The sequence below is a fragment of the Camelus dromedarius genome, chromosome 7 (genome assembly GCF_036321535.1).
Source record: "Camelus dromedarius isolate mCamDro1 chromosome 7, mCamDro1.pat, whole genome shotgun sequence".
Taxonomy (NCBI): domain Eukaryota; kingdom Metazoa; phylum Chordata; class Mammalia; order Artiodactyla; family Camelidae; genus Camelus; species Camelus dromedarius.
Genome location: NC_087442.1, coordinates 63,107,244 through 63,132,804, shown reverse-complemented (window position 1 = coordinate 63,132,804; position 25,561 = coordinate 63,107,244). Strand labels below are relative to the sequence as shown.

Genomic DNA, 25,561 nt, shown 5'->3' with positions numbered 1-25,561 from the left:
TACTTTTATTGTAGAAAATTATCTTCTAAAATTGAGCCAAATTTTTCCAGTCAGAAATAAATCTGAAACTTGTAAGGCAAGATATATTTGCTGGAGCATTGGCTGTACAATATAAAAACACTGGAAACAACCTTCAAAGACAATATTAAGAGAATCATTTTTTAAACTATTACATAAATATAATGGGATATTATATAGCCATCAAAATTATGAAGACCGAGAACATGGAAAATAGAGTGAAAACAGCATCATCAAAAATAGTGTGTACGTTATTTCATTTGTATAAGTGTGTGTTTTTAGATTAGGACTTAAAAACTGGATTATAAGTGTAAGGTCATTCAGCAGACTGTATGGAACTCCTGTTTTATACCAAGAGCTGGAAATAGAGAGGTGGTGACAATTTCTGTTCTCAGAGTTGAGTGGGAAAGACTGACACTGTATTTAGTAAGTGCACTGAGGTGGTACAGTAGGATTTTAGGTGAATTTTTTCGTTTGTTAAAATGTGTTAAATGCTGCTAGCTTGTTTTTAAGACTTTTTACAAAGAAGGCTCTTGATATTAATGCAGTGTCACATAATGCCTATCAAATAGTAAGTACTCACTAATTGCCTAATGAGTGAGCAGAATGACTATCAGTTAATGGGTGCTACTTTACTAGCATGTTGTAATTTAATAACAGTAATCCAGAATCTTGTAATTGAAAGTCTTTTATTGCTGTCATTAGAAATCAACTAAGTTGATTATTTCTGAAACTTTTTCAGATACTTGATTGTCTAAATGTCTTGTTCGTTCATTGGACTGAAATATTGTATTTGATAATCTAGTTTTACAAACCACAACTTGTAAACTATTTTCTTGGTGTTTCGCAAGCTGTTCATTGAAAAACTTCCTTTCTGAATCTATAAATGATCACTTTTTAAATTACCTTTAATGCATACAGTGTAGAATACTTTACAAAATGTTTTATACCAACTAAAATCTGCAGTGATAGAATAAGTTTTGGCATATGTATCCATTAAAATATTTCTGCAGAAACTTTCTGATTTGGGAAAATGCCCCCACATAATGCCAGATTAATAAAAATGTTACTGAAGAAGCTATATGTACTTATTTACATATGAAGACACCTGAAAAAAACGCACCAAGATATAAATGATGATTGTCTCTGACGGTGTTTAGTATTTATCAAATTCTCTGCAATATATTTCTTTAATGACCAATAAAAATATTTAAATGCCATTTTAAAAAACAATAAAAGCTTATCAAATAAAGTATGATAAAGAACACATTATAGTGTAATCCTGGAAATATAATTCTTAATCCAATGCTGCTTTCATTGTATATTTGGGATTCTGTATTATTAGATGTTTATAGATGTCCTTTCTGGTTTTGTAATTCTTTTTCCTTACTGTAAATTCTCATTGCCATGAACATGCTCTCCTTGCCTTGCTCCATCTCATCTGCCTCTTTTAACTTACTCTTTCACGTTTGCTGTGACTAGAGAACCCAGTAACTGAGCTTTATAGAATGATTTGTACTAGTCAGGCATTGATGGAGCCTGGTAAATGGGCTTTATGACAGTTTAGTTCTTCTACTGCTTGTGATGTTTTGGTTTGCTCTTGTATCCTCAACTACTTCTTTAGTGTTGATGTAGCAAGAAGCCTGACCCATGATGATGTGAGACATTACTGCATTAAGTAAATATTTTCAGAGCTGGGCTAACCCCATTTGCAAGGTGTTGAAGGGCTAGCACTACAAAGACTGTCCTTGTGTTGAAACAGACTATTTTAACTCTACTTTAAATGACTTCATTGTTTTTTCCAAGTAAAGTTATTTATAATATTATATAAAGTATTGTAATATTAGCAAACAAAATCAAAGACAGTTGTGTATTTAGTATAAAATGATTATTTCTGTAAATTCATGTTAAATATACTTTTTAACATTCTACTAATATAGCAGAGTTCAGTAAAACCAAAGTTTTGTACCAGCTATTCAGTACTTAATATAATTGGCATTGTTTGTTAAGTAATTATTGAAACTTGCCTGTTGCATTCAGTACATAAGTAATTATATGAGTTTTATTTGTTTAATGAGCATTTTCAGTTTGAAAAATAGTGCCAATTGTATGCAAAAAAGGACAGTGCTCTGTGCAAGCTGTGTATTAGGTTATTGCTAGCAAGACTTTTGGAGGGGGGTAGTAGTTAAGTTTATTTTTTAATGGAGATATTGGGGATTGAACCCAGGACCTCATGCATGCTCAGCACACGATCTACCACTGAGCTACACGCCACCCTCCCCACCCCCCACCCCCCCAAAGCAGGACTTTTCAATTACTGTTTCCGCTCTGATAGACATAGTTATGGTGAAAAATTGTTCTGTACATATTTCAGATCCACCGCTCCACCACTAAGAAAGTTGCTCTCCATCCTTGTTTCTTTTAAACTTTCTAGTTTTTTATTCTTATATGTGGCATACCTTACTTAGCTTCAAAATGGATACAGCAGTTTGATACCTTCATCTACATTATTATAACAGTGATGCATTGTCTGTGACTTAAAAACTACTTCATGGCCTTTAGGCTTTGTTGAAAAGGCAAAACAAAACATGATTTTAAAAGTAATAATATGGAGGAAAGAATGGGCAGAGCAGGTTTCTTGAAGTGTATATTGAAGAAAGATTTTTAAGGCAAAGCCAAGAAATGGCAGGAACAGGGCTAGAGAAGTGGTTGCATAAAAGAGCTGTAAGATCAAATGAAGAGAGACTTGGCAGGGAGGTCTGGTGTCCTGTAAATGAAACTGAAAGTTGAATGAACACATGGAAAAGAGAAAATGAAATAGATAGGCTATATCCAGTGACTGGAATATGACAAGATTGGGGCAAAAATTATATTCAAACAAAACACCTCTTATTTTTATATATAAGAAAGTTTGTAGTAAGAACTAAACTAATACTGCAAAGTATCTACCTGTTACAGGCTACTGATTATTGAAATGTAAGTGAATTTCTCCTAATAAGGAAGCTAGAGAAAGTTCTCATGGTATATTGTTAAGCATTAAATGATAAGGAGCATGATGTTTATTTCTCGGTTTCCACTGAAGTTCAAATTTTAGGCATCTAATTTCATTGGTTAGCATCTCTTTAAAAACTTTAATTTGGAAAAGCTTCAGAATTTTAAAAAGTTTATAAACTCATAAAGGTTGTTTTAGATCTGGGTGTGTGTGTGTGTGTGTGTGTGTGTGTGTGTGTGTGTGTGTGTGTGTGTGTGTGTGTGTGTGTGTGTGTGTGTGTGTGTGTGTGTGTGTGTGTGTGTGTGTGTATGTTTATGTTTATAATCCTTCTTTTGCCATACTAGAAAAAGGCAGTAGGACTTTGGAGACATTTATTTACTAATTTGGTCAACTAACATTTTTGATTGCCTACAGCTGCAGCTTATGAACTTTTACCTAGCAAGCATTTATTTAAATTATCATGAATTCTGTGCCTTATTATTTGTGGGAATAATCCTGTCATAGTTCATGATTCTCAACAGTTGAAGAGTAAATAAGGTAATAATTGAGAGCTTTTTGAGTTCTTCTGGTGCTAGATTATAAAGAAGCAATGATTTTTTTTTAATTGAGGTGGAATTCACATAAAAATTAAGCATCTTAAAACAAACAGTTCAGTGGCATTTAGTACATACATAACATTGTACAGCCACCACCTCTATCTAGTTCCAAAACATTTTTGTTGTCAGAATAAAGCTCTGTATCCATCAAGAAGATACTCTTCATTTCCTTCTCCTCCCAGCCTTTAGCAACTACCAGTCTGTTTTCTGTTTCTATGTTTACCAATTGTAGATATTTTGTATAAAAGTAATTATATAGTATTTGACCCTTAGTGTCTGGTTTTTTTTTTCATCTAGTATAATGTTTCTGAGATTCATCAGTTGTAGTATATATTAGTACTTCACTTCCTTTTATGGCTGAATGATACTCCATTTTATGTATATACCATATTTTGTTTATTCACTCATTGATGGGCATTTGAATTGTTTCTACCTTTTGGCTATTGTGAGTAGTGCTGCTGTGAACATTTGTGTATAGTATTTGAATACCTATTTTCATTTCTCTTAGGTATATACCTAGGAATGTAATTGCTGGATCATATGATAATTCTTTGTTTTTTAAGGAACCACCAAACTATTTTTCCATAGTGGTTATATCCATTCCTACCAGCAGTATATGAGGCTTTCTTCATGTCCTCACCAAAATTTACTGTTTTCCATTTTTTAAATTACAGCTATTTTAGTGGGTGGGAAGTGGTATCTCATTTTGGTTTTGATTTTTAATTTCCTAATGACTAAGAATGTTGAACATCTTTTTATATGCTTATTGGCCATTTGTCTGCTTTGGAGAAATACCTATTCAAGTCCTTTGCCCATTTTTAAAATTGGGTTGTTACTAACTTTTATGTTATTTTTATTTATTATATTCATATCACATCTATTTTTAAAATATGCCAAGAGAGAGGGAGGGATGGCGAGAGAGAAGACATGTACTCAGGCAGGTGATAGAGAGGGGCAGAGAGAGACACACATCTCCAGGAGGATTGTTTTCTTTTTTTAACCCCAGCCTTCTGGGCTTTGCCGAAATTTGAACTGTTGCTTCCTTTGAATAAGTTCTTGGTGAGTTGATTAGAGCATGGTGCTAAAGTTTGAATTCTGTTTGGACCAGTGAGTCATTTCATTCCATGGCCAGCTGTTTTACAAGTGCATGCAGTTGGTCCAAGGGGCACCTGTTGGGTTTTTGGCTGATCATTACCAATCCATTTTCACTGTGGGGAAAAAATAGCCTAATCTTCAGTAACAGAAAGATTTGTCATTTTCATATGTGAACGCAATAGGTCTATACAGATATTATATTAGTATAAGATATTTTTGTTGTCCTGTTGACTCCCCTTTTACTTCTAGTGTTTTTGTGGTCATGGTCACCAGAATATAACTCGGGATACTTAATCTTCATGTACACTGCACAAAGCTTTGGTTGATTTGCACATGAATTTAACACTGTTCCAGAAGTGGTTTTGCCTAGGTTATTTAAATTTATAGATTCTTTTGTACCATGAAAAATTCCTTTATCCTCTTTGTTCATGAACAGTGTGCTGTTTGTTTTTAGTTCTATCAGGGTTATGATTCTTAATGCGGTTTGCTATTTACTGAGATTATTATGTGTTCTAAAAGTTTCTCTGTAAGTCTAAAAATTTTTTTCCTTTTAAGAAATCATTTCTTAAAGCCACCAAAGTTATTTGTTTTTCTTTTAAGAGGTCATTTCTCAAAGCCTTCCAAATGATTGTTTTCAATAGTAAGAACTACATTAAACTTTACTGTTCAAAATCCTAATTTGTAGATTTTTTTGAGGGGGTTGAAGGTTATTAGGGTTATTTAATTATTTGTTTCATGGAGGTACTGGGGGTTAAACCCAGGGACTCATGCATGCTAGGCATGCACTCTACCACTCAAGTTATACCCTCTCCCCCTGAATCTATAAAGATTTGAATTTATAAGTTGTATTAATTGAATACGTTGTCTGAAAAGCTAACAATATAAAATCTAGAATACACTTTCCTTCTATTTCTTGATGCTGAATGCGTAAAATTAGTAAACAAAATTCCTTGTTTACTAAGGATCATTTATTGTGAACGCTGTGATTAGGCTGTATTTATTCCTCAAGGGTCTCACTTTTTCAAGTTGATATTGCCTTTTTGTTTCCCTAAGGAAGATAGGGACAGGGACCAGTTATAACTAAAAATATTAGTTCTTTGTATTTATCCAAAAGCAAGTTTAATGTATCAAAGTGTGTAAGAGGATGTAGGAGAAAGAGATTCAGGGGATTGTGATGGATGTCAGGCAGTGTTCTGAGTTAATTATCACACCATTTATGGTTGTTGACTGTGTATGTTGATTTCTTAAGTCAAATAAATAAGTAGATGTTCTAAAGGGCAAAGTAATTAGCAGTTATTTTCTGGGAGTTTATATATGAAATAATAGGTTATGGCTGAAAGTTATAGAAACTTTTCTATTCAGAGACAACTTTATAAATACTGGAATTTTTATGTAAAACCTTTTATGTTTGCCAAACTAATATTTAATTTTTAACTTGTATAAAGTTTTTTCCTAATCAAAATACATGTCTGAGCATTTCTACTCAGTGACTTCCCTTTAACAAGGGAACTCTCACTTTTCCACTTCAACCAATAGCAATTTCTAATAGAGTTTGAGAAAAAGAGAAGATAATACTTTGTTGTTTTTTTTTTAAGTTGAGAAGAATATATATATATATTTAAATCAAAGGGTGAAATGCAGTATAAGTAATTTTAATTGGTTTCAGTGTTTTACTCTTATGACGGAAGAATCTATGTAGTCTTTTCCTCTAGGATTTGGATTTAAAAAATTTTTAATGTTTTAGTTTTCTCTTTTCTGTCTTATGTGCCATCATATTTTTGAGGCTCAGTAGTTCATACCTATTCAGAAAAATCTCAGTTGAAAACCAAAACTTTGAATTATTCTGTGATCATTTTTCTATATCCTGTGCACTCATAATTGAATCCCATTTTTTTTTTATTCAAAATTCATCTCATACTTAATCTTTTTCTTCCTGTTCTAATACCACTACCCAGTAAGCCCACACGACCTCACCTTCTGTTTGGTTTCCCTGACTCACTCTCCTTTACTTTTCAGATCCAACCAATCACCACATTTTGCTGATTTTACCTTCTGAATATTTCTTGATTTATCCCCACTTCTGTTTTTACCTCATTGTCTCTCACATGGACAATGGAAAGGTTGACAGTGGAAGAAAGAAGAGTATGAATTTGATAATAATAGTAGCTACCAACTTTTGAGCACTTTCTAATGCTAGGGTTATGCTAAGAGTTTTACATTCATTATCTCATTTAATCCTTATGACTATTTTAGGAGCCGTGGGTACTGTTTCTATCCCTGTTTTATAGGTGGGAAAACCAGAGAGGTTAAGTAAATTAGCACAAAGTCATATTGGCAGAACAAGGATTCAAATCCAGTCTTTCTGGCCCAAGAGATTGTATTCTTAACTTCAGCTCTACACTGGCTCTTAAATCCTTGATCACTGTTTAGGAAGGTAGGATTGAGAGGCCTTGATAATTGGTTGTAAAAGTTAGGAGAGATGCTATGATCTGAATGTGCCTGTCCCCTCAAAAATCATATATGGATAGCCTAACCCCTAAGGTGATGGTATTAGGAGGTGGAGCCTTTGGGAAATTATTAGGTTATGAGGGCAGAGCTTTCATAAATGGGGTTAGTGCCCTTACAGAAGAGAGACCCCTTGCCCCCTTCCACTACGAGAGGCTATAGTGAAAAGATGGCCAACTGTGAACTAGAAAGTGGGCTCTCACCAGACACCAAATCTCCTGGCTCCCTGATCTTGGACTTCAGAACTGAGAAATATACTACCCAGTCTATAATACTTTGTTATAGCGGCCCAAACAGCCTATGATCAGACTTCAGTTTTCTGACTTGAGCATCTAAAGGGATGTAGGTGCTAGTCTCTGAGACAGAGGAACATGGACAACTTTGGGAAAAAGAGCGTTTGAGTAAAATGGGTCTCTGAGATAGGAAATGTGACATATTTGGAGGGTAACAAATATTTGAGTAAGATGAATATGAGTTTTGTTTTGGATCTGTTGAGTTGGATATGTCTATAAGATATCCTATAGAAGTGGCCCAGTGTAAAATTAAATATAAATCTGGAGTTTAAGACTCTCTAGGCCATGATAGAGATAAATATTTGGCTTAGAGATAGCTGGCCGTCTAGGGGTGGGGAGTTTACTCAAGAAAACTAAGTGGGGTGCATACTGAGAATTGAATTCTGTGGAAACACCCTTTTTTTATTTATTTTTAAAGCAGGTGGAGAAGTATCTGCAAAGGATACTGAGATACAAACTATTAAGAAAGCTAGGATATGATGTCTGGGAAACTAAGGGAAGAGTTTCAAGTAAGGAGAAGTAGCTGCTTGTCAAAAATGAGAAATCAAGTGTGATGGAGACTTTGAAAAATGACCTTTAGCTTCTGCAACAGTTGGTCAGAAAGGGAAACAAGGAATTTAGATTGCTGTGGGATGGGGAATGAATGGGAGTCAGGCAAGGGTGGTGAATGCTGTGTACCTTTTCAAGGATTTTTTTTGTGAAAAGCAGTATACTTGTGGTTATAAGCTTGGACTAGACCAGACCTTCTGAGATCAAATCCTGGCTCTGCCATTTATTAGCTTTGTGACTTCAGGCAAGTTGCTTAACCTCTTTGTGCTTCTATTTCCCATCTGGAAAATGAGGACAATAAAAATAACTGCTTTGGGTTATTGTGAGGATTCAGCTAATACATATAGAGCTCTTAGAACATTTTCAGATTGTAAAAAATATTCAAGAAGTATTAGCCATTGTCATCATTCTCATGCCAGGGCATAGAGGATAAAGCCATATAGGAGAAAATTAGGTTGGAGAAATAGACTGGCATCGGATAATGAGGAGTCATACTTGTCAGTTGACGTGATATGGATTTTATCCTAAAAGTAGCTGAAAACTGTTAAAGAATGTGTATTTGGCATGTTTAACCTCTGAAGAGGTTATTTCCAAAAAATACATCCCATATTCAGGTAGGTATGCGCCTCCAGGTGGCAGTTGCATGTTACTGCTATACAGATGAAGCAGTAAAATCATGTATTTGTGTTTTTAAATATAAAATATTAACTGATTAAAACAGCTAAATGCAGGGACGCTAATTCTAGTATGGCTCTTTTGTCTCCCCAAAAAACTGATTAGTTAAGTGAAGGGGAGAAAAGCAGAAGGTTACTATAAAGATAGATTTTAAAGTAAGTTAAGAGAAGTATAGTTGGGTCTCATGGGAAACTGAAAAGCCGTTTGGAACCAATGCCATTCTCTCTATCATCTCTTACTTCACTTTCACAATATCTGATACTCCTCTCTTTGCAGGTCAGCTTCCTTTGCCTGTGTATCAATTTGCACATGATCAAAAATTACAGGATGGGTCCCCAAATCCATTCTATTCAATGGAATTGTTTCCTACTATAGACACTTAAATAATTTTTCTCTCCTCCTTTTTTTTTTTTAAATAGTGCGAATCTAGTCATAGAGTAAGCATGTTGCTTAATGATTCCCAAACTTTGCTGCACATTAGAAGCACCTGGAAATATTGAAACAGTTTCAAAGCCTAAGTCATACTCCATCTCCAAATCAGGAAATCTCAGTTGGAGCCAGGACTCACTATTTTTTCAATATCCTCAATGTGCAGTAAAGTTTGGGACCCACTGACAGCCACTTTGTGTGATTCTGCTACACTAAGTATTACACATCTTGAATTCTTTTAAGCCAGCTACTTTACTTGGTGTGCAACTGAAGAAGTAGGGATGATTTAATGTCAGAAGGAAAACTATTTGTGTTGGTACAGAGAAAAGTATTTCAGTCTGCAACAGGACTAGTAGTTTGATCACGTTAAATGTACTTTGTACGTGATTTTAGGGATATTTGTATGATTATTGCATCATGCACTGATTTAAAAGTTCTTCAGTAAGATTCACCTCCTCTCTTACTTTCTGGACATTTTTCCTAAATCTTTGTTCCCTCATTCCAAGGGATGAATCTAACTGACTTATCTCGTCTCATCAGACTAGAGTGGGAGGAGTGGCTGGGGTGTCCCGGATGGTAGAAGCTATGAGCACTGGCCACTTCCCTCTGGAGGAAGTTCTACATACTTTAAAAATACTTAAATATGTTTCATCTACAAAAGAATACATATCAAATATATAGATAAGAGAAATGATTTTTTAAAAACTACCTCTATGCCAGTTACCCAGTTTAAGAAATAGAGACATTCAAATACATTTGAAACCTTCCCCAATCTAATCCCACCTCTTCACCACCTCAGGTAACTACAGTTCTGAATTTTGTTAATCAGTGCCTTGCTTTTCTATACAACATATGTTTACATGAACAATATATTAGTTTTCCTGTTTTAGAACTTAATGGTATGTTGTAAGCAGTCTTCACTGATTTGCTTTTTCTTCAGTATTATGTAGAAGACGTTCATATCTCATACTGTTCCTTTATAGGAATTTACCTCATTATACGTTCTTGTATTAATGAGCATTTGGGTTGTTTCCAGTTTTTCTTACTATTACATACACTGCTGCTGTGTTAACTTTTGCCCATTTTCTGATGCATAACATGTGCCAAGGGCCCAAAGGTGTGCAGAGATTGTGAACCCATGGTCCCTCAGTCCTTGGGGAGTAGTGACTATGTTGTGGAATGAGGTAGGAAGAAGAAGCGAAGTCAGAAAGCAAACTGATATTTGTGTGTTTATTATACACCTGGTTTCATCACATGAATGATCTCTGACAAATCTACCTTGGAGATGCTGATGGGCACTGAATACCTGACAGGGCAGGATGGGCCATTGTACTGACCAGATACAGCAATTCTTTTCTTTTTCTAAGTCAGTATGTCCTATAAAAAATATGTGAGTATCAGAGAAGATAGTAGTCTCATGGCTTATAGATGAATATCCTCAGCTAATAAGCTGGCATGTATTTATGCTGCTGAGAGAAAAAGCATCTGATACAGATATACCTTGTTTTAGGGATTCTCCTTTACATGAATTGCCATTTATTTACTAATTTTTTTTTATTTTTATTGAGATTAAGCTTTATATTATGTAAAGACTAGATAATTTCAGGGCAAAGTGCCATTCTTCTCACCATTCATTGTTAGCAATAAGTGAGGTGACAGTGAAATGAAACAGAAGTAGGTGGCATCTAAACAGTGAGGTATAATGACCTGTTAGCATTGGAAGTTATGCTTATGGGGTGTAGTAAAGATGTCTGGAGAGGCTGATGAAAGAAAACAGCAAAATTCCTGGGATTTCTGCCTTATTTTTGTCTTGTGGGATGAGATTTTTGGTAGATGTGTAGTTAAAAATAGTGATACTAACATACGGGCCAATGGTAACTTTATTAGTGAATATTCTTTACAGGTCTGTTTGGGAGGGAGGCAGTGAAAATCTTTCAGAAAAGAAAACAGTTACCCATAGTTTCATAACCTACTAGTAATCACTGTTAACAGATTGTTGGTTCTTTGTTTCTATGTATATTTTTAAATTTAACTTGCATCATATTCTGTGTGCAGTCTTGGCTTCTGTTTTCTCCTGATTTTATGTTGAGAGCATTTTCCCATGTAAAAATTTTTTTGGAAAACATCTTTGACAGCTACATAATATTACATTATATGGTTGTGCAGTAATGTAACCATGGATCTGATACATCATTTTAGTTTTTTTTTTTTAAAAGAAAAGATGCAGGTATTCTGAACTTCTTAAGGAATAAATCTAAAATTACTGCTTAGTCGTGGTGCCTCTTTTGTGTTAAAATTTATCTCTTTTGTACTCAACAGATATTTATTGAGAACTTATGTGTATTCACTGTTCTAGATTTAGAGTATTAATAGGCTTTGATTTTGATTAAAAATTACCCCCCTCCTGGAGCTTACCTTCTAGTTATTTGTTCTGTAATAATAATTTGGCTTAATATAATCAGTAACATGAGCCTAAAACAGTATTTTGATAATTCTATGTACTTAGAAGTGATTTGTTCTAAACATAGTATAATCATTCCACTTTGTATTCTAGAGCATTGTTGTTTATTTGGGATCATTTATTGAATGTTTATTGAATTGTTTCTTGAAGCAAAAATTTTTATAATGTAGAATTCTAGCTTTTCTCGCATATGATTAAGTGAGAGTACAAGAAGAAAAAGGAAAAGGAACAGTTGATAAAAAATTTCCAAAGTGGGCATTAAAACTGGAAGATACTTTATTCATTTATGTATGTATTTATTTATTGAAGTATAGTTGATCTACAGTATGACATTAGTTTCAGTGTACAACACAGAGATTTAATATTTTTATAGATTATACTCCATTTAAAGTTAAAAAATATTTGTTATATTCCACATACTGTATGATATATCCTTGTATCTGATTTATTTTATACATCATAATTTGTACTCTTAATCCCCTACCCTGTATCTGGCCCCTCTCCCCATTGGTAACCATAGTTTGTTCTCTATATCTGAGTTCGTTTCTGTTTTGTTAATATTCATTCATTCATCTTATTTTTTAGATTGCACATGTAAATGGTAACATATAGTATTTATCTTTCTCTGACTTATTTCCCTAAGCATAACACTGTCTAGGTCCATCCATGTTGTTGCATATGGCAGAATTTCATTCTTTCTTATGGCTGAGTAATATTCCATTGCATGCTAACACACACAAGCACACATATACCACATCTTCTTTATCTATTCATCAGTTGATGGACACTTAGTTAGTTTCCATATATTGGCTATTGTAAATAATACTGCTGTGAACATTGGGGTGCATGTATCTTTTTAAATCAGTGTTTTTGTTTTCTTTGGACATACCACATAGGAGTGGAATTGCTGGATCATGTGGTAAAACTGGAAGACATTTTAAAAGAGCCTTCTAATCTACCTCTTCAATGTACAGTTGGAGAAACTGAGTTCTGTTGAGGTTAAGTAGCTTGTCCAGTGTCACATAGAACCTTATTAGGGTCTCTGTAGATACAACAGTTCAGTACTTCATTATATGTAATCCATGTTCTTTTTGAAACATTATTTTCATTCAAAAAATATTTTGCCTACTATGTGCCAGACAATGAAATGTATTAAAATATGTAAACTTCAGATGATTTTTTTTAGGCTGTAGAATCTGTTTTCTTCTTAGACATGAAGATGTTTCAAAACTTTAAGGAAAAAATTCGCATTGAAGGAGACTATAGGATATAAAGAAGACTCCTAGCTCAATAATGTAAAGTTCTGTGGTCTTTTCCATATCTGACTTCCTTGGGTCTATTGGCATTGTTATTTTCTAACAGTTTGTATCTTTGCGATACTTTTGGAAAATGTGCTTCAGAGAATCTTTAAAGTGTTGCTTTTGTCTTCTTTGCTTTCAGTTGCCCTACTTCACCTCTACATACAGACTGTCTTTGGGTCAGCTGTGTTAATATTTCTGTTTTCATAGTTAGGCCCCTGGAATTTTGGTGTAATAGTTTCTACAGAGTTCTTGTGCAACATTCATTAAGAAATATTACAGAGGTTTAAAGGCAGCACTGACAAGTACAAATAGTCACCATAATTAGAATTAATTAGGGTTTTTAAAATTTTCTACAGCCAAAACATAGAAAATAGCTCTGCTTACAGCTGTTTTTAAAACGAGAGAAAGAACATTTTTAAAAAAAATTTATAATATTCTTTTTGAGGTGTGTGTGTGTGGTGTGGGAGGTTGTATGTGTGTTTTTTCCCCAGTGTTTTCAAAAAATTATTTGTTGATTGGTGATTTCATTTGTTAATGCCTTTAAATTTCATATTCTAGGTTTAATGTTAGTGTTTTTAAGTTTAATGACGAAGGAAAAGAGCTCAGAATGCATGGAATGCAAATTGGTATAAAGGAAAGAATACTGGATTTGGAGTTAGATGTTCTTGTTCTGTTCTGTTCTGCCACTTACTCTTGGGCAAGTAACTCATATTTGTCTTCAAATCTTACCTTCTACATTCTATTCTTAGTATTTCCTGACCTCTCCCTACATCCACATCCAAATTCTTTCTGTTACAGACTTTCTTTAGTACCTACACTTTTTCTTCACAGCACTTTTTATCTCTTGAAATGACAGGTTTCCATGTCTGTGTTTGTTTAATTTGTTCTTCCTACTTGGATTACAATTCATAGGAGTAGGTTTTATATCTGATTCATTACTACCTGTCCTGTAGGTAGTAATTGGTAATTGTAGGAAGGCAATAAATATTTGTTAAGTAAACGAACTACTCACTACTACCTATAATATGCCAAGTTTTTTCCTTTATAGTTATAAAAATATAAAACTCTACAACCACACTTCTTATAGAAAGCCTTTTTTTGGGAAAATCAGGGCAAGAGAGGTTCCCATACCATCTCCTTAAAGATATATAGGACTGTTGAGTTCACAAAATTGTACACTGTTATCTTGTTTCTCACAACTTTTATGAAATATTAGGCTGGCTGGACTAAGAGATCCTACTGTTAGGACTGTATATTTCGACTCATGTATAGCATAGTGCCTGGCATATAGTAAACACCTGATGAACTCTAAAGAAACAGAACAGATTCCAATTAGTAGTTTTGGGTTTTTTTTTTGAAGTGACATTTAAAAAATTTGGCATGTTTTTTACAGCATTTAAAAAGATCCTTGTTTTATTCAGGATGATCGTTTATAAAGTAATTAGTATTGAATTTATGGAATAAATTATTAGTCTTTTTTACTTAGTCATTTATTCATGTTCTCGTCGGAGTAAGACATTTGCTTGAGATCTGAATTAGTTTTGAAAGACAAGGATATATGGTCATAATATCTTTCCAGTAAATCTTGCAACTATTTCTGTGCCTACATATGTTAACATTTTTATAATTGGCTTCCAAATAACAAACACAGATGGCTCTAGTCTGAATTTTCAGCATGTTTTAGAATAAATGTTTTCCTAGTAATTTAAAGTGATTCATTTCAGTATCAGATGATTAGCTAACTGAGTAGAATTTCTGATTTCTACTTGTCTGCTAGCTTGCCATTTTTCAGATTTAAAACAAAAATGGCTCAGCTACCTATAAGAAATTAGATTTATGATATGATCTTGTTCACTCTATCATGGTTTTACAAAACAGAGCTCTTTCTAAAAAGCTGTTGTGGGTATTGCTTTTCTGAGGATTTAATTTTGTTATTTGTTTGTTTGGTTTTCTGTTTGTTTTGCCTAGTGGGGGAGAGATTATGGTGAAAGGGATTATTTTGTGTTTTAATTCATTTAATTGCCACCTTGAATTCTGAGACCATTTAACTTTTTTATATAGTGGAATTAGATATGCCTATTGTATCATTTTGGTTCTCAGGTTTTATGGAACAATGCTTCAGATGATTGCTTAGTAGTAATTTTTCTGTAAAAGATATATCATCTTTTTTCACTCAACATGTATTTATTGAGTACTGTTCTAGATTTTGAATATCTAGCAATGAAAAAAAGTTCTTTCATGGATTCTACCTTCTCGTTAATTGTTCAGAAAAAATAATATGACTTCATATCATCAATAACATAGGTCTAAAACAATGTCTTGGTTGTTTTATGTCCTTAGAAGTGATTAATTCTAAACACTATAACAGAACAATTCTACTTTTTATTCCTTAAGTAGCTATTATTAACTTTTTCATTTGGGTTCATTGAGTAATGGATACTGTTGTCTCAAACAGAGGTTTTTTTTTTTTTTTAAATCAAGCTTTTTATAATGCAAAATTTTAGTTTTCCCCTGTGTACATATAAATAAATATTAACTATAAAGTATATATAACCTAACAGAGTTGGAATTTTAAACAAAATCTTCATCTTTATCCTAATATCCTCTGCTCCTGAATATATATGTATATATATATATATGTTTTTTTTCTGAATATATTTTTAAATATCCAGAATGTCATTATTAATTTGGGGGGGGTGCATTTTTTTCTAAGGAATCTTTTCAAAATGATGTGCCTAGACTTTTGATTCTATTTACAGATAATATATAATAGTGTTTAAGTTGGTTTCTTTTTAAGAATGAATTTGCTATCTAAAGTAGTTTAAATGCATTCCAGCAGCTTAATAATGTACAAATAGAGGCAACTGGTCTTGCATCTGTTCCTTAAGCAGATAGTACAATAACCAGCTAGTTGCTAAACAACTGGGGAAAAAATTTAAATGTGAAATATTTTTATATTCTACAGGGTCAGTGATTAGATATTTCTTATTAATTGGACATATTTATTAAGTAAATAGTACATATCTATATACTTTTCATCTACAGCAGATAGAAGTATAACATATACTGTATTATTCTGTAGATTCTAGTATTTGTCATATATTTTGATAGTTAATGATACCAATATCATTAAGATTGCTTTAATACTTTGTAGCATAAGAAATTTACTGGCTTTCTTTTTAATTGGTCTAATTTATAGTTTTATAATTAATATGTTAGTATATTTCTTCTTTTTAAGGCGCAAAGGGCTTATACCTAGTCCTGTCGTTTGTTTCTCTCAGAATGACTAAGAGCTCAAATTAAATTTAGGAGTTGGTGTTAAATAGTTACTTCGTATAAAATTTAGCAAATTTATTGCATGAAAAAGGACATTTCAAATGAACATAAGGAAAAGTACCTGTAATCTCAAATTCAAAGACAGACCAAAGTTTTATAGACCAAAGTTTAATGGTTCTAGCCTTCTAGAATTTAACCATGCCTATGCATACAATGTTATTGAAATTCAAGGTGGATATAATTGTTGAAGACTGTGAGCCTGAGGCTTGCCTTGTTTTTGTTAAAAGAGATGCACATAATTTTCCTTTTATTAAAAAAGATTATATTTCAGTATTATACCTACTACTGTGTCATAAACATGTATTATTAATAATGCTTTACATTAATATTTTAATATTAATAGTGATTTGCATTAGTATTATTTTTAATTGAGTTTATCCCATGTTGCTCAAAGTATGTAATGTATACTTCTAATTTAGGTAGTGATGTTTTAGGTGATATCCTGATCCACTATTAAATAACAGCAGATAGTATTGTAAAACAGTTATTATTCTTCCAGGTTTCTTTAAGTCCATCTGCTTATGACAAGCCAAAAGTCTGCTTGATGCTTGTAGATTCTTAGCACCCCTCTAACGCTTGCCTATTTCTCTTAGAACCTTCAGTAGTATATCTAGCTAAAATTTTAATAATATAGTTTCATTTTTCATTGTATTCATTTTTGTTTTGTATTTTCTTTTAAAAAAACCTGCAAGTGATACTGTCTTAATTTATAACAGGGATAGAAAGTCTTCTTTTAAAATAAATTTAAATAAGAGAAGTTTACTAGTTAAAACATATTAAAGTAAGTGGTAAATCTAGGTACCACTAGAATATGGCAAAAATCCTGATGATGGCGTGCAAATGATTAAGGGCTGAGAGGCACTATTGTTTGAAATTGAAAATTTAATTTTTTCTCATTGTAAGCAAGGCTGCAGTGATCGTTTCTGTAGCTAAATCCTTTTACATTGAATAATTTAATTTACTAGTATAAGTAAATAGAAGTCCCAGAAATTCCACAGAGCAAATGCATTTGGAGCTCCTATGTTTTTATATAATCTCTCATCTAGAGATTATAGTCTCACTGGACAGTGAAATGAGAGTGCCTGTTTTTCCTTTTTCTATTCAGCTCTGGGCTAACTTTTTTTTCTTTAGACATGATATTTTTAGTTCTTACTTCTCAATGTTTGTGTAGCATTCATTCAGAAATACCTAGTTTCTTTGCAATTCAGTAGTCATTCTTATATTAAAGACAGTAACAATTGTCCTTTATTTTGTCATCGTTTTAGTGATGATTTGATCCTTTAGCGAAAGTGACTCCAAACCTGCTTTTTTCTTATGGTGGTTAAGAAAAATTATCTTTGATAATAATGATTTTTTTTTTTCTGTAGCTTGCCCAGTTTCGACAAAGGAAAGCTCAGTCTGATGGGCAGAATCCTAAGAAGCAGAAAAAAAAGAGGAAAACTTTAAGCAGCAAACATGACATGTCAGCATGCCATGCTGTGAATATTGAACAATCACAGAGTGATGAGATGTGCATAAATAGTTCTCAGAGATTAGGATCAGCTGTGACTCCTGAATCCACAATAATGAGAACTTTACACAGTGGAGAAATAATTAAACGTGACCAGGTCTTCTCTGTCGAAGTAAGTATTCATCCAGAGTTTTAAACATTAGCGTTCTAAATGAAAAGTTGTTGTAATGACAGCACTCATTATTAGCACCCTATGCAGTTTCTGTGAGCTTGATTCAACAAACATTTGTTGAGCAACTATAATACACCAAGGATTGAGCACCAAGGATACAGAGGTAAATATGACAGTCTTTGTCCCTTAGGGGTGTCAGTCTAGGGGGGAAGGCAGATGTGTACTCTGATTAAAGCTGTGCTAGCAACAATGTCCATGGTGCCCTAAAGTACTATGATTTGGGAAAACACCCAAATCAGTCTTGTATGTGTTATTTGGGAAAGTTTCCTGGAAGAGTTAATAGATCTGAGTCTTGAAGTGTAAATTTAGAGTTAGCTAGAGGCAAAGAAGTAGGGGAGACACCCTCTGTGCCAAAGAATCAGCATTCGCAGAGACATGAAACAGTGTGATATGATTTGGAAACTGTAAGTTGTTTAGTTTTAAATGGATTACAAAGTGATGGGGATGAGGTGGTGGTAATGGTGAAGGAACAGAGATTGTACCTGGCCCATAGAAAATTTTCCTCAATAAATGCTAATTTTCTTCCTCTCCTTAATGATGGAATTTTCCAGAACAAGATGAGGGAGAAATTAAGAGTGGATTGGTGGTAATGGGATGGTGGATCTACCAACTAAGACCAGGAGTAGAAAATGATGAGATGCTTACAAGGGAAGAGTGTTGGATGAGGCACATGAGGATTATAATTTGAATTGTGCCTTGGCATATTTATGTGGAAATAGAAGGCTCAAATATAGGGATTTGAGCTTTATTCAAGAGTCAGATGTTATATAGGTTTATTATTCGTCTTAAAATGGTCTTACTGAGTTTTTCCAACATAGAGTCTCTTGAGCATTTTGGATATGTAGATAATGTTTTTGATTTTATTCAGATATCTTCAAATACGCTTTCTGACCCTTTCCTCTCCTGAGTCTCCATTATGCATTTGTTAGTATGTTTGGTATTGTTGCACAGATCTCTGATCATCTGTTCATTTTCTTTATTCTTTTTCTCAGACTGGATAATTTCAATTGAACTGTGTTAAAGTTTGCTATAATTCATTCTTCTTCCTCCTCAGATCTGCTATTAAACCCCTCTAGTGAATTTTACAGTTCAGTTATTTTACTTTTAACTCCAGAATTTCTCTTTTGTTCTTTTACAAGTTTTCTTTTTTCGAGTTTTCTCTACTTGAAAAGGCATTGTTTTTATAATTATTGTTATAATTTACTTTTTTAGACATTATTTACTTATTTGACTTTTTAAAAAATAGCTAATTTAAAATCTTTGTCTATTAAGTTCATCTGTGTTTCCTCAGGGACAGTTTCTACTGACTGATATTTTTCTTGTGTATGGGCTGTACTTTTCTTTTTCTTTATGTATCTTATAATTTTTTGTTAACATCTGGATCTTTTATGTAAAATAATACGGCAACCCTGGTGCTTGATTTCGTTTGAAGATGTATTATCATTTTCTGCCTAACAAATAAATAGCTGGGCTCTTTACCCAGTAGAGTTTCAGCATTTCAGGTACAAAGTGTCTTGTTCACCATTTTATCCTCAGTACCACAGTTTTTAGTACACAATATGCATTTAATCAGTAGCTATTTAAAAGGCATAAGTGAGTGAACCATGAAGACTTGCATTATGAAAGTATTTTAGATTTAAAAGAGGGTCACGTAAGTTAAGAACCACTGCTACAGAATTTTAGAATAAGGGTAGGCTTACTTCTGTTCCTGGCATCAATTACTACATCAGAGAGGAGGTAGACTTAGTCTTGAATGATGAATACAATTTCCGTAAGTGTAGATAAGAAGGGAGACAGTGATAGTTCATATTTGTTGAATGAAAAGGTGAAATATCTGGGTCTCTTTCCTCACTTGTAAAATTAGATTCTTAGATTAAATGAGAGTGTGAACAGTGAACGCAGTGAAAATCTAGGTTTCCCCGTTGTCTCTTCGTAGTACTTCTAAGCTGAGTGAAAAAGCCATTCATTTCTTCCCAAAATCCCAGGGATGTAAGGATGAAGCAGGAATGTCTTTGAAAGTTTTTTGTAAGCTGAAGAGGTGTTAATAGTAACAAAAGTTATTTTTCTTCAAGTTGTAACTACTTTTCTAGGATCAAGATTTGATGATTCTTCTTTTTAAAGAAATTGAACTTTTTTGATGAACATTTTAGGGCTTTGTTTTATTTAAGAGATGCAAAAATTTGAGGGATGATATCTTTTTTGGTGCTTTTGTCTTACGAGTGATTTGTAGTGTATTAAAGACACTGTGAAAGTATCTCTTGATAGTTTTACATTTAAAAAATGGCTAATAATAAATTTCAGTGTGTTATTTAGCCATTGTGACTTATAGAGTGAAATTTTTAAAGATTTCAGTAATCTTTTACTTGTGTTTTAGTAATATTTTTGTGAGTTTTCTATCATAAGTTACCAATAATAATAGGGGCTAACAAGTCGTACAATATTTGGGGGTGCTTAATTATGTTTGTGAGTTTTCTATCATAGGTTACCAATAGTAATGGGCTAATAAAATATAATATTGTGGGGGAGGCCTTCATGTAATCAATTTTTTCTTTTTGTTTTAGCCGGAAAGTGAAATTTCAACCACAGCAGATGATTATAGTTCAGAGGTAAGAATAAGTAATACTATGATTAACATTTTATATTATTTTTGAAATTATTATTGATTATTACTACTTTGTTACTTGCAACTCACATTCTGTATTTTATAAATATAATAAAATATAGCATAACATGATATAAATGACCTAGAAAACCTGAAGTTTATGTTTTTCTGACATAACCCTTTTTTCAGATTATTATATAAAGTCTTAAATCTATTTTAATAGCTTGCTCCTTAATTAGATAGAGGCTTTGTTTTAGTTTTTAGGAAAGTGTTTGGGCTTCTAAGATACATGATTGTTATAAGATATCCATATTTAACACAGTAAACATTTCATATTATAAGCTATTTTTTTTTTTTTGAGTAATGCTTTTTACAAACACTTGATTTCTAGTTGATTATGTAAATTCATTTATGGAACTTAGTGTTGCAATAGTGATTGTTAATTTAGGTAATAAAAGCTAATGTAGGCATTGGCCACTATAGGAAATAACCTTTTTTATGGGTTAATAAACATGTGTCATTTTATCTTTTTCATATTCTTTCAGATATGATTGTCATTTTTTTGGTTCAGTATTTGAGGACAGGACATGGAAAACTTTCTTACTCTAAATGGTTCACCAACTCAAGTGTATTCTATAAGTTTTGAATTACTGTAGGGTTCTAATGGAAAAAAGAGCTTCATGTACTTAAATGAACTTACTGTTTTAGATTGCTAATGGGAGTAACAACTTTTACACTTCAAAAGTTTAATGTGTTTAAAAGGTGGAAATATACTTATTAGTGATCTGGTCAAGAAAATAATTAACCAACATTAAATAAATAAATTAGTGCCCAATTTAGTTGCCTCTAAGGGAAGTATGTTAATTTAGAATCACAGCTTGCAATTCAGAGAATCTGCCCTTGTGACTTTAAATTTGGGGATTACATATGAAAACACTGCTTTTCTCTTCTATAATACCTGAATTCTTATAGCTCGTCTATCTTGATTGAAAGTTTAGGATGGTTTGGAGCTTAAATTGTCTGTCTTTTGGGCACCCCAGGACTCTACTAAGTATATTTTTTTCGTTATACTAAAGTGAAATTTTTTATAAGCCAGATGGCTGCAGGTCAGACCATCTCATACATGCCTGTGAAATTTGATCAAAATTTATATAGCCATTTTCTCACATTGGGATAAGACAGTAAAATTTAATTTTTATTAATGTAGATTTGACAGCAAAAGATACCAAAGATTGTTATTTTTGGGTTCTCTTTATGAAAGTGTAAATTAACAATATTGGAAATTCTTGTTACACTAAGACCTTTTTTTGCTTGAATTTTTTAAATTAAAAAACTAGTGAGGATTATAATATGATAAGGTCCATAAAAATGTGTTGAAACTATGTATCTGTGATACCTAATAAATATGGTATGTTTCAAAAGAAGGTATAAATAATTTTAAAACATAAGTCCTAGTGGGTAAAAGTTAGCATGTTGACCATATTTCAACAATAAGAAATCTATCTTACATATATATGTATGTGTAATTTTATGTATTTACGTATACATTACATATGTATATAGTTATATACATGAATAATTATGCACATGAATAAATTTATACATATTCATCCATATATATTTTTTCAAACAAAAGTTTCAGGAAAGATACTTTACTATGTGACTAATCTCTGATAGTTTTTCTTTTTAACGCAGGTTACAGAAACTAAATCGATTAGCTGATTCATAACTTGAAAAAATAGTAATTTTGAAGGTTACATTGAAAGATAATTATGAAATAATTTTTGACAGATTTGACCTAATTTTGAGTCATAACCCTTGTAATATTATACATGTTGGACCTGGATTTACAACGGATTATACTTTGAGAAACTTGCATATCTCACTGTGTCTATAGAAATTAAGTGGAAAAGTTGATAGTCTGCAAAATGTTTAATGATGTCTCAACAAGATTGCTATGAAGGATGCTGCTTGAAACCATGATATTCTGGGCTAGTTTTGGGTCCTTAGCCACTCCATTTAATGACATTGTACTGGTTTGACCGAGGTAGAATTTCAGGGGACTTCTAAGCCACGTTTGCCCTTTCAGGAGGCAGAAAAATTATTAGTAGGTTAAATGTATAATACCGAGGAATAAATTTCACACTGTAATACTCTTCATATTAGAACTCATTTCTGAGTAACACCTCAAAAATGAAATTCCTTTCTAGGCAACATGTATATTATAACTTCACTACAAGTATCAGATTTGTGAAGTTTAATGATCTTGGCTATTCTAGTTTGTGTTTGAGTGTCCTTAAAATTTCAAAATTGTATAGTTTTAATCATAGGCCACATAATTAGTTATCTTGTACTTTATCTAAATATCATTGTCATTTTTCTGGTACATAGGGAAATAAGGTGATGTAAAAGAGCAGGGTCTTTGGAGCCAAGAAGTACTGTGTTCAGATTTCAGCTTCATCACCTCTGAGTTGTATGAACTTGGACACATCACTTAAAATCTGAAATACAGTTTCCTTACCTGTAAAATGGGGGAAATAATGTCTGTTTCATGGGGTAGTTTTGAGGTCTATTTGATATTTTTGGTATATAAAAAACGATCAACAAAGCATGTTGTTTTTTTTTAATTGCCCTTCAATAGAAATATGCTTTTCCTCACACTAAGTTTATATGAAATGAGTGATGAGAATTCTTTTAACAAATTATTCTTAGGAGGATTTCAGATTCTGATACTGTATATTTAATTAGAAATTATCTTGGAAATTTTATGTATATAGATATGATATGAGTTTAATGTTCTTGACTTCTGTGGCTAGTATGTTCCTTGGATTGAAAACTGGATTCAGGTCTCAAAAGAATTAGATGATTTTATCCTATGACCTACCTAAGATCTGTTCTGTATAAAGATATATCCAATTATATATACTAGAGGAATCAGACTAAATAAAAAATACCCTTCTTACAAATTAAATACATAGTCTTTTCAGTTCTCGATGAAGGGACATTTCATATGCAGAATGCCATATTTACATGAAAAAAAATTTTTTTTTGACTTAAACAGCAGTTGTTTATTTTCTCAAAGTTCTGGAGGCTGGGAAGTCCAAGATCAAGGTGTGGGCACAGTCAGTTCTTGGTGAGATCTCTCTTCCCAGCTGATAGATAGCCATCTTCTCCTGTCTACTAGCCAGAAGAACTCCTTCTGAGTCCTGAGCTACCAGTAAAACCTGGACGAGTATAAACACTAGGGGATCCAGACTCACCACCATCTGTGATTTGAGAACCATGTAGCGCTTATCTCTGTGATACTACAGAGGCCACTCACCATCCCTCCTCCTCCCACGCATCCTGCTGAGTCTGAGATGCTGGTAGTGGCTACCAGATATGGAAACGATTCCTACTGCCTTTGCATGTCTATATTCTGGAAAACCTCAAATTGAGAATTTCATTTAAATTGATTGTGGGTAGGTGGTGATTCTGAGTGCCAAACAGATATTGATTGAGTAGCTCCTATGCTCCAGGCTCTGGATAAAGCAGGATGTTCAGATAATATCACTCTCCCAAAGCTTGTATGCTCATCTGCAGTGGTAGTCCTGTTACTGGCTGTGGTCCTTGGGGTTACCAAACGCAAGTTTGTATGCCTGACACACAGTGAGGCCAAAAATACCGAAATGTCAAGAGTTTGAAGCAGAGAAAAGTTTACTGCTGAGCCGAGCAAGGAGAATGACTGGCTTATGCCCAGAAAACCCCAAACTGCATGAAATATTTTTTATTAAACCCTTTGAGCAGAGTTATTTGGAGAAAGTAGGAGATGCTATAGGCAACATACAGAGATAAGACAAGTAAATAAATATGTTTTGCTATGTACAGAAAGATGAAATGATAGTAGGGCATACACTCTTATTATGGATTTCATTAGATTATTCAGTACTTCTTAATGAAGTCACTTGTGTGATTCATGACATTTATGAAATGACTGGCTGGAGTTGGAGACATAGCCTATGGCAACAAATTAACATTAACTTGGCCTTTCAGCTTTTACTTCGGTTTCTTTTTTTTCCTCTCTCCCCCTGCCTCAGCTTTATTGAGGTATATTTGACAATTAAAATTTGTATATATTGACAGTGTACAGTGTGGTGTTTGATATTCATCTTTGAATAAAAGACCTTAACCTTGTTATTTACTTGGCTTCAACTCAAGAGTCAGCTAGGCATGTTGAACTTCTGTAGTTTTCATGAACTTTATGAACCATCAGATTCTTCTTATTTTTATTAAAACATTCATTATTAATATTTTTGTATGTACTGCAAATTAAGTATATTAAGAATATGGTATTAATTGTAAATAGTGAGTTACTCTTTTATGTTTTTAAATTGATGTTCATTGAAAGGAAAAGTTTCTGTATTATGACCATTTTATGGTTATAAAATAAAAGTGACCCTTCCTCTGATTCTTTCTGAATAGCAATATTTTTATGAGAGGATACTTACCTCTACAGAACATTTTAAAATTTATAATGTACCTTAATTGTACTTTCCCAAATCTTCAAGTTGTCTTTATAGATTGAGTAAATCTATGAATTCAAAAAGAATGTGTTAATATAAAGGTTAAATAACTTTAACAAATGCCACAATAAAGAAGACATTGAGAAAGTTTAAGCTTTTTTTTAAGTTGAAGGAGTCTGTTAATCTAATCTTCATGTTTCATGTTATTAATTTACTTTCATATTATGGTTTACTGAACATTGTGCTAGAAGGCTAATATAAGAAGAGGAGATAAATGCTCTACCCTTTAGATATCAGTAAAATAATTATCTATATTAAATAGAATAATTTATTGCTAACTATTAATGATCCTAATAATCTGTTGAGTGTATTCTAACTTTGAAATATAGTTTGTTCTAGTTTAGTTCTGGCATATACTCTTTTATTACCTATTTACATGATATCAATTTTAAAAAATTATTAATATTGACAAGATTGTAAGATGTAAGCAGGGATGAAGTTCAGTTGTACACTGTTAGGGGGAAA

General features: G+C 32.8%; 1 protein-coding gene across 1 annotated transcript in view; it reads left to right on the top strand.

Moving 5' to 3' along the window:
* The window catches only part of AKAP9 (A-kinase anchoring protein 9), a 168,580-nt gene that overhangs the window by 30,366 nt on the left and 112,653 nt on the right, over nt 1-25,561 (top strand). Inside the window, exons 3-4 of the mRNA XM_010978037.3 lie at nt 17,618-17,872; nt 20,494-20,538. Of these exons, the coding sequence (XP_010976339.3) occupies nt 17,618-17,872; nt 20,494-20,538 (300 nt within the window). The remainder of the gene's footprint in view (nt 1-17,617; nt 17,873-20,493; nt 20,539-25,561) is intronic.